A 9,573-nucleotide genomic window follows, 5' to 3' on the forward strand; every position below is an offset into this window, starting at 1 on the left:
GAGAACCAATGTATGATGGGAGAATATTCTGGACTCCGAGATCTGAGAACCATTGTTTTACATAATTTTGGATGGAATGGTGAATGGTTGAGCCCGCCTATAGGTTTTTTTGCTGTACGGCCATTGTCACCTGTACATGAGAAATCCATTTTTATTTATAAAACAGAGAATCAAACATTTACTCAAACATTCTCTTGTGGAATCTTTCAGGTCAATGTGTCTTAATGGTGGTAATTGATTCCCACCAGGGAATGTTTGAGGGTATGTTAAATTCCTTTTTATTAAATAGAGGCCAATGAGTTGCCACCTGAAAGGTGAAAGTGATTCTCTCCTTAGGGACGCATGATCCGGTGACAAATGTCTAAGAAGGAATTTCCCTCACTTCTCCTTGAGTCCCCAAGACAGATATTAAAAGCTGGGGGTATAGCAGGATGGTATGGAAATGTATAACATGTATGTGCGATTCGATTGATCTTCTACCACAATCATGACACAGCAGCTACACCCAGATCATAATCAGTAGACAGGTCCTCTTAAAAATATTTGTAAATATTAACATTTTAACATATAATCCTTCTCTTTTACAGGTGGAGCTACATATCCACCTTGATGCCAGCATAAGACCCGAAACAATTTTGTACTTTGCTAGGTAAGTGTCCCCTGTTCTGTGCAAGGTTTATTCCTGGAACCTCCATCCATGGTGAATATATATTCCTGGTATATTGAGATAACAGGGAGGAAATATTTTATAGCATGTGCAAGGCCTATAGAATAAAGAGGAGCAAAGTACTAAGTAAGTGCTGCAAAAGGGTTACCAGGCTAGGCAGCTCCACATATGTTCATAGTAAAATCAGAAAGAGCGCCCCCTCCTGGTGACCATCTTTTATTAGGCACTGATGAAGGCCTCAGGAAACGAGTCGGCTCTTTATGCTCACCTTACATCCTTCTTTGGAGTAGGCAGGCTAAACACAACTCACTGCTGTGACACAACCCTTTTCTGGGTGTATTTGTATCAGGGTTAGGTGGTGTTTACCCTGGATCCTCCAGGCTCCATTGGCTGAGCTTTAAATACAATAAAGTTATTTATTGCTCAGGATTACTAAACAATTCCAGAATAACTAAAAGAAAATATTTCTCTGGCTGATCCAACAGCGTTCAAGTCTGGAATGGACAATGATCAGTGTCATGGCCTCTGCAGTGCACCAGAATAATCCCAAATCACGATCATCTGTTTTCGTAGGGTCAGAAACAGAAATGCTTTATTTCTAGACACCCCATGCCCTCCTATTCTGTAGTCTGCACAAGTAGATGGGCTTTTTTGGCTTATGTGGGCTGCACGGGAAAATGGGCCGCTACCCCTTCTATGAGCTGCTATCCCTTCTGTGGGCTGCATGAGTAGATGGGCCCGTATCCCTTCTGTGGGCTGCAAGAATAGATGGGCCGCTATCCATTCAGTGGGCTGCACAAGGATATGGGCCGCTATCCCTTTTGTGGGCTGCACAGACATGTGGCCCTGGAGTATAGATCAGTATGCCTGCAGTGTTCTGTGAACTGCAAAATTACAAGAAAATCTGCATTTGATCAGGAATTAGCCACATTTCTGTGAAATAGGTGAGGTCTAAATTATATGCAAACTGACAGGTTCTCTTGACCTACAATTCATTTACTGTCAGCTCTGGGTTTGTTCTTTGAATAAATGGGGTAACAATTACCCCTCCCCACTACAATTCTTGAGTAGATGCAGTTACCCCATCTTGGTTTATTGGGTTCCAGTGGGGTGCACGGGTAAGTGTATAAAGATGTTGCAGAGCATGTCCCCATTTTCTTTTTGTGTTATCAGGAAGAAACAGATGCAGTCACTGAGCTGTGAAAACCTGGAAACACTTCAAAAACATGTGGTGTGTTCATCACCAGGAAACCTTACAGAGTTCCTTTCAAAGTTTCACATCTATATGCCAGCTGTGGTGTAAGTAAATGATCCGACAGCCCTTTACTCTTCCTGATCTCTCTGGATGTTCTGATAGGAATATCAAATTCCACTCCACTGGAACAGGAATATACACGGTACTAGCTGGCACCCCATACTCCATTGGTGCCTGCACCCCATTACGATGCCTGGCTCCCCATGCTGCATTGGTACATGCCCCTCATGGCAATTCCCCATGCTGCATTGGTACATGCCCCTCATGGCAATGCCTGGCTCCCCATGCTGCATTGGTACATGCCTTCTTTCTATGTGTTCTATGTGTAAAATTTACAAAGTTTCCTTTGCATTTTTCTCCAGTGGTGACCGTGAGGCTGTGAAGAGAATTGCCTATGAATTTGTGGAAATGAAAGCAAGAGAAGGTCTTGTGTATGTGGAGGTCCGTTATAACCCTCATCTGTTTGCCAATTGTAATGTCCACCCCATCCAATGGAATCAGAAAGAGTAAGTGTTAGAAGAAGCGGAAACATCTAACCAGTCACCTGACCATTACTGGATCTTCTATCTTTATCTGTTAGAATGTTATGTAGCACTCTTTCTTTAGGTTCTTTCTTTAGGTGGGGCAATAAACACAGACAGATTCAATCCAGAAGTATAGTCTAGGGGTTTACTTAACAAATGTAATTAGCAGGAGAGTAGAAAGGGGTACAGAATGTTCAGCTCACAATTCTCTGGTTTTGGAATAATCCCCATGCTGATCCGCTCCTTTGAATTACAAACCACAATTGGTGAAATGACCAATATTGTCACATTGCCCAGCTCTATAGGACTCTTGGCCCCTGTCCCCACATAGGATTCTTTTATTGTTTTTACATCTCTCTGGACCTCTGGGTTTCTCAGGGTATAGAAGGCGCTCCGGTCTTCTTTCCAGACTGACTATGGTTAGGCCTTAAGCCCCTGACTGGCTGGCCTTTCAGATTCTTAACTACTTCTCGATTGTGAGTCCCCCTCTCCCCTAATTTGCCTGATCCCTGTTCTAGTTCCAGAACCAGCAGCACTAGAAGCCAATCCCAGTGATTGGGTTCTGAATACCATCCCTCACTTGTGATTAGTCTCCTTCTCAATAATTAGCAGGGACCCTAGCAACAAAAGAAGGCAACCAAACTCTCAGCAAGGAGAAGGACCAAATCCTAACACTGCATATTCACAGGAATTTTCCAGTTTCCAGAGGGTTGTTAAACTGTATCACCCCTGCAAGAAAGAATGAAGGAAGAGTCTAAGTGGATCCCTTGGAAAGGGTCCATGGTAAATCAGTGCCTGGGTCATAGATCAGCCAAGCTGTAGTAGATAATAGATTAGATAAGGGGTCAGCAAACGTTTTGGACTACTAGGCCATTTCAGGAGGTCAAGAATGAACACTAGGCCAGAAGAAACAAAATGTCCCAGGAAAGGTTTTTTCCAACCGTGACTGCAAGCGAGCAGCCTCAGTTTTCCGCTCATCCGCAGTGTAGTCTCTGTACCTGTGCCCATGCTTGGCATTGAAATGCCCCTTGGGTTTCGACCACCTTAAAGTGCTGTTGGTGTTGTTGCACACTAAACACAGGACTTTGTTGCTGCGTTGGATGAAGAATAATTTGTCCTTCCATTCGGGGTTGAAGACACAACGTTCGAGGACAACCTTCCAGAGACTGGTAGCTGCGCGTTTTTTCTGCTCTTTAGGCATAGTAATTGGGGTTACTGTGCAGGAACTCCATGATAACGCGCAGATCGGATCCATCAGTAAATAACTAGGGGGCGTTAGGCCAGACTGGAATATTGGCTAGGCCGGACTTTGTCTACCTCTGGATTAGATAATAGAAGCCAACTTTATTCAGACCTAGATAGAGTGGTGAGAGAACCTCTGTCATAGTATTATTGCTCTCTATAACTGCTCTGAGGAATGAATATGAAGTTACTAGAAAAATAATTGTGGAGAAATCTTCTATTGTAAAAAATGTCTTTTCCACAATCTGATGATGGGGAATCGTTTTAATAAGACAAGATGAAAAAGTGACAGCAGTTTTACCTTCCTTCATACAAAAAAGAAAAACTAATTTCGTTATACCACGAAACTAAACACAAAAACGAAATAAATAACTCTCTTGTTGCCTTGTAAATGATTTTTTTATATTGGCAAAGTTTTAGTAAATATCAGTTGATCCTGCCAGTTTCTGCTTTCTAATTGGATGAACTCTAATGTGGCACAACAGTGGTCCCCCTTCTGTGCTCTAATCCAGTCTGCAGCAGCCATCGGCTGATTGATTTACAGTTGTTCCGACCATTAAGTAGCTGAGAATGGAACTTTCTATAGGACTGCAACAGAAGAAGTAAAAATAGCAAATCTATTGATAGGATCAATGGGTAATAAAACTGTGTGCCAAGAGGATGCTATCATACATCATTCAACTTATGTATTATGTGCCACAATATAACTGCAGAACTGGAGTTTATTGCGTTTTAGAATTAATTTTGGGTGTTGTAATATTTTACCAGAGGTGACCTCACTCCAGAGGAGGTTGTACAACTTGTTAATGCCGGCCTGAAAGAAGGTGAAAGGGATTTCAACATCAAAGCAAGGTCGATTTTGTGCTGTCTGAGGCATATGCCAGGTAACCTTTCCCGGGAAATACACATTGTGAAGCCTTACCTCACCTCTAATCATTCCCTGAAATGATCTATTTGTTTATTACAGACTGGTCACCTGAGATCATTGAACTGTGTAAGAAATACCACAATGACACCGTGGTGGCTATTGACCTGGCAGGAGATGAAGGTCTGAGGAGTGAAACTTTCCCTGGACATTTGAAAGCTTATGAGGTTTGTATGTTGGGAATTCATACATTTATCTCCAACACATCCCTCCATCTGAGTTCTCTCCCCTTAAAGATTCAGAACATGATGTTCCAAGATCCAAGTTCTTAGTTCATAAGGATCTCCAATATGATCCTTCTTATGAGTTCTCTTCCCTATGAATCCCCAGTATGATCCCAGCTTCACCTAAAAATGAATTCAAAATAATAGCAGTGTGTTTAAAAAAGTGAAAAAAGGTTAATCCATGCAAAAGCTTTTATTTTCATGCACGTAAATGCATTGGAAACACTGCATATTCTATTCCAAATCAAAACATGAAATTTGTTTTATTTCTTTACAGAAAGTGAAGAGAAAGGGAATATTAGGTTGTTCAAAAATAGCGGTGTCTGCATTCTCCTTTCAAACCCAAACATTCACTGAATAAACTGAAAAATGTTTCATGATTTCTCTTGAGAAATATCCCCAAATCATGATGCTTCGCAGTCTTCACAATGTACTGTGGCTTAAATTCAGTATTTGGGGGTCGTCTGACAAACCGTCTTCAGCCCCTAGACCCAAAAAGAAGGACCTTACTTTCATCAGTCCACAAAATAAATTGTTATTTCTCTTTATGCCGGTCAATGTGTTCGTTGCAAACTGTCACGTCTTCAGCACGTCTTTTTTAACATGGGCACTTTGTGAGGGCTTCTTGCTGATAGCGTGGCGTCACACAGGTAACTCACAGGTAACTTAAGACCTTTTATGAGCTTCCAGGAGCTGATCATTGGCTTGGATTGGAGTCTTTGCCATTTTGACTATTTTTCCATCCATTCAAATGGTAGTTTTCTGTTGTCTTAAAGGTTTTGGTTGCCATTTTAAAGCATTTGAGATGATTTTAGCTGAGCAGCCAATGTTTTCCCCTCTTCAATAAACTTTTTATTCTAAGTACGCTGTTCTGAGCAATGTCTGAATGACTCATTTTACACTGATTTTCTGAGAAATACAACATACCAGGATGTACAACATTCACTGCCTTCCTTCCTTAAATAAGGGCTGGAATTGGCACATAATGAATGATTCACTAATTCAACTCCACACTGCTAATACTTTGAACAAACCTCCATAAATAATTTAATTACACAGAATCAGCAGCATACATGTCATGACTGTTGGGTCTGTTGGTTTTCTATTACTATACTACACCCGTTAGTAAATTATTTTCCATGTAGAAAAATAATTTCCCCCAACATGAGAATCCCCAGCTTATATTGACCCTGCAGACAGTGGGGAGGTTAAGTTGGAGCAGACCAGAACATGTTATAACTACCCCACAGCTTGTACACCATGTGAAGTTTAATGCTCAAATGGCCTTGTGCCCAGTATTCTGCCATTTTCAGCAACTTATCCTCTATCTGTCCAATATCTCCACATCTATATGTGCAGTATATTCTTCCCAATATGTCCCGTATCTCCTCCTAATTGCATCCAGTATATCAAGGGCACCCAACCTACGACCCGCAAGCTAGATCCAGCCCTCTGCTTATTCTTTCTCTGTTCTCTCTGCTCTTGTCTTGCAGGGGATGGGGTGCATGCATCCCCTATGTTTCTTTATTAGATCATGCTACCAGCAGAGGGAGCTTCCTGAGCATGCTCAGTGTGAGCTCCCTGAGAGAGGGCGTATCCTATAGATCTGGCTTTAGGCTGCTCCTGGCCCACCTTGTATTGTGAGATAATATGCCAGCATGGGAGCTGTGTCTGCGTCCATGCAGCTGTCATTATCCCCATGTATAAACCTTCATATCTCACACACCCAGTGTCATAGAAATGTGATATTTAGAAAGTACACAGGGGACCCTGAGAGCTGATACTAAACCAAATTTTAAAATCCCCTAAACATAAGAATTTGCCAGATACAGGGTCACAAGCCAAAAAATCCTAACAACAATCAGGAATATTTTCACATTAAGGGGGGCTATTTCAAGACCAGGGTCCCTATTATTAATATCACACAGTATTTATATAGTGCCAACATATTACGCAGTGCTGTACAAAAGCCAATACTCATGTGACTAGCTGTCCCTTAAAGGAGCTCACAATCTAATGTCCCTGCCATAGTCAGATGTTATTATCACAGTCTAAGGACAATTTTGGGGGAAGCCAATTAACCTAACTGCATGTATTTGGAATGTGGGAGGAAACTGGAGAACCCGGAGGAAACCCAAACACGGGGAGAACCTGCAAACTCCATGCAGATAGTGACCTGGGACCCAGCGCTGCACAGGCCATAGTGCTAACCACTGAGCCACCGTGGTCCCTAAATTTAGTTTGAATGTTAGGGACCCCTGAGGGCCACTTCCATGGCAATGAGCATTAGGGTAATGCCAATTTACTTTGTGTTGTGGTGCCCCAAATATATACTTGCTTATTCACAAAATTTCAAGACTGCATTCAGACTGGCGGTAAGGTTGTGGTGTGGTTACCCCTTCCTTGTGCCATGGAACCCTGCCTAGCCCTCTGTACCGCTCACTGCCGCCTGGAGCCAAATCTGAAGACGCTGCGGTGTGATGCACTGAGCGGCTGGTGGGGTGTCTGTTACACAAATCTGGCCACTTACCTTCTGTGAACCCCAATTTCTTAGAAACATGGAGCTGTAGAGACCTGCGGTTGTAGTAGTAAGAACGTCCTTGGCTGTCACATGATTTGCATTTCTCTGGAAGTATCCATTGCAGAGATTTTGGGGTACAGAGGTTAGTGGCCCCCTATAACTGACAGGACGCATCGTATGGTGTATGACCGGCCAGCACTCTGTATGATAGATTTAGCTTTGTATCTTTAATATAATGAGCACCAAATGGTGAGTGCAGAAATTTGTCATTTCATTTATTTGCTGCATGTGCGTTATTGTAACTGGAAACATTTCAATTTATTTTCATTTTAAATTAAATCTATTCTAGTTAAGGGGGGATAATGGTAAATGTAAATAAATTGGGGAACAGTAAAGTTGGTTATCTTTGGATAGTAAGGTGGGCCTTGCATGACACTAGGTTGTTGTGGAGGCGGAATTGGAGTATAAAGATCTGCTAACTGTCCCCGAGGTGGGGTAAGGCGCATCCATGTCCACCTACAATGATTTATTACAGATAATATTGGTTGCCCATCACATGGTTGTTTCTGGGGTTTATTTACTAAAGGAATATTGACGGTTCACATAACAAAGTGAATGATTTTTTTGCAAGGCATATTTTACTTGCTCTGCTGACTAACCATCCAATCATGTGTTAGGAAATACAATTTCTTTTTTTTCCCTTGTGAGTGATTGGTTATTCTTTGGGTATTATGTGCCGAGTAAACGATTACTTACCTCATTCACTAATCTAAGTGAATTATCCCTTACAAGATGACAAAATTACCTTGGAGAATCAAAATTCCTTCAGTAAATCAACCCCTCTTCATCTAACCCTAACGGAAACTTGAATAAAAATGCTAACTGCATGGCTGGTTCTAATATTTTGAATTACTGACTCAGAACAAGCATGCGGCCACTGAAGTCCCACCTACACACAAACATATCTAAAGAAAATAATAAAGCACCGGGATTGGTATGACAGCAGTGGCAGCCTCTATATTGGTGAAGGTCTGTGATCACACATTTAGTGGAATTTGGATGTCCTGGAAATGAACGTCCCCTCCCCCTAAACAAAAACTGGCCAATAAGCTGCCAGAGAATTGGAGAAATGCAGTGAAATCTGTGAATTCCCCAAAGGTTCCGGCTAAATTAGCCAACCAGGACCATCATGACCTGTTATTAAATGTTGGCAGAACTCTTATTCTCTTACAGTCTGATTGGCTGCGTTTCTTCCTCTTCTACAGTCTGATTGGCTGTACTCCTACCTTTCAGACAATTGCAATCATCCTTCTTGATTGGCTGTGCTTTTCTCTCTCAAACAATCTGATTGGTAAAACTTTTATATCTCATATAATAATATTGGGTTTTATTGGCAATGCCTCATTTACTCATCTAATTGTCAGTCCTCCTCCTTGCCATAACCTTCTTGCTGCCCCCCACACATACAGATATCCACAGAGATCCTATGTGTGCTGACAGATTGTTGCTGTTTTCATCTTTCAGGAGGCCGTGCGGTGTGGGATTCATAGGACAGTGCATGCCGGAGAGGCAGGACCTCCATCTGTTGTTCGTGAGGTTAGAACTAAATAACGTTCTAGAATTCCCCTTTAAACAAGTCACATTCATGCAATGTAAACTGTACCTGCTGAAAATGCTGGGCGCCTGGCTGTCTGGCCTTAATGTTATTGGGGTATCAGTTTACTGTTAATAGCTCCATTCAGGATGTCTCGGGTATTTTTAAGAAATTTCCTCTGTTTTGTTTTGCTGTCAGGCTGTTGACATGTTAAAGGCAGAGAGAATCGGACATGGTTATCACACCCTGCAGGATCCAGCACTGTATGAGCGCTTGCTGAAAATGGATATGCATTTTGAGGTACATGTGTCACTTGTAGAACACCCAAACCAAAATCTGTGAAATGCAGAGCATACGTTATATTATATGCAGGAGGATAGAATCACAAAAGATGAATGTTCTTACATAACAGCAGGGAATGTAGGCACCGAGCAAGAATTTTCCAGGATGTCAGTAATCAGTCACAATGATACAAAAACATACTGCTGGATCATTTCCAGGCTGGAGAGAATCTTTTATGGCAGCCATAGGCTGTGCAGAGAAGGGCAACTAAACTAATAAAAGGAATGGAGGAGCTCCGCTATGAGGAGAGATTAGCTGAACTGAATCTATTCTCCCTTG

The 9,573-nt window shown here is 41.9% G+C and overlaps 1 protein-coding gene across 2 annotated transcripts in view; it reads left to right on the forward strand.

The window, feature by feature from the left end:
- LOC140325420 (adenosine deaminase-like) overlaps nucleotides 1-9,573 on the forward strand; it is a gene marked incomplete in the record, with an annotated part of 17,809 nt that overhangs the window by 2,112 nt on the left and 6,124 nt on the right. For both annotated transcript variants that reach the window (XM_072403247.1, XM_072403246.1), the window contains 7 exon segments: nucleotides 588-649; nucleotides 1,841-1,966; nucleotides 2,285-2,428; nucleotides 4,457-4,572; nucleotides 4,656-4,780; nucleotides 8,883-8,954; nucleotides 9,151-9,252. In XM_072403247.1, coding sequence (XP_072259348.1) covers nucleotides 588-649; nucleotides 1,841-1,966; nucleotides 2,285-2,428; nucleotides 4,457-4,572; nucleotides 4,656-4,780; nucleotides 8,883-8,954; nucleotides 9,151-9,252 — 747 coding nt within the window.

Source organism: Pyxicephalus adspersus, chromosome 3, assembly GCF_032062135.1.
Source record: "Pyxicephalus adspersus chromosome 3, UCB_Pads_2.0, whole genome shotgun sequence".
Classification (NCBI taxonomy): Eukaryota; Metazoa; Chordata; class Amphibia; order Anura; family Pyxicephalidae; genus Pyxicephalus; species Pyxicephalus adspersus.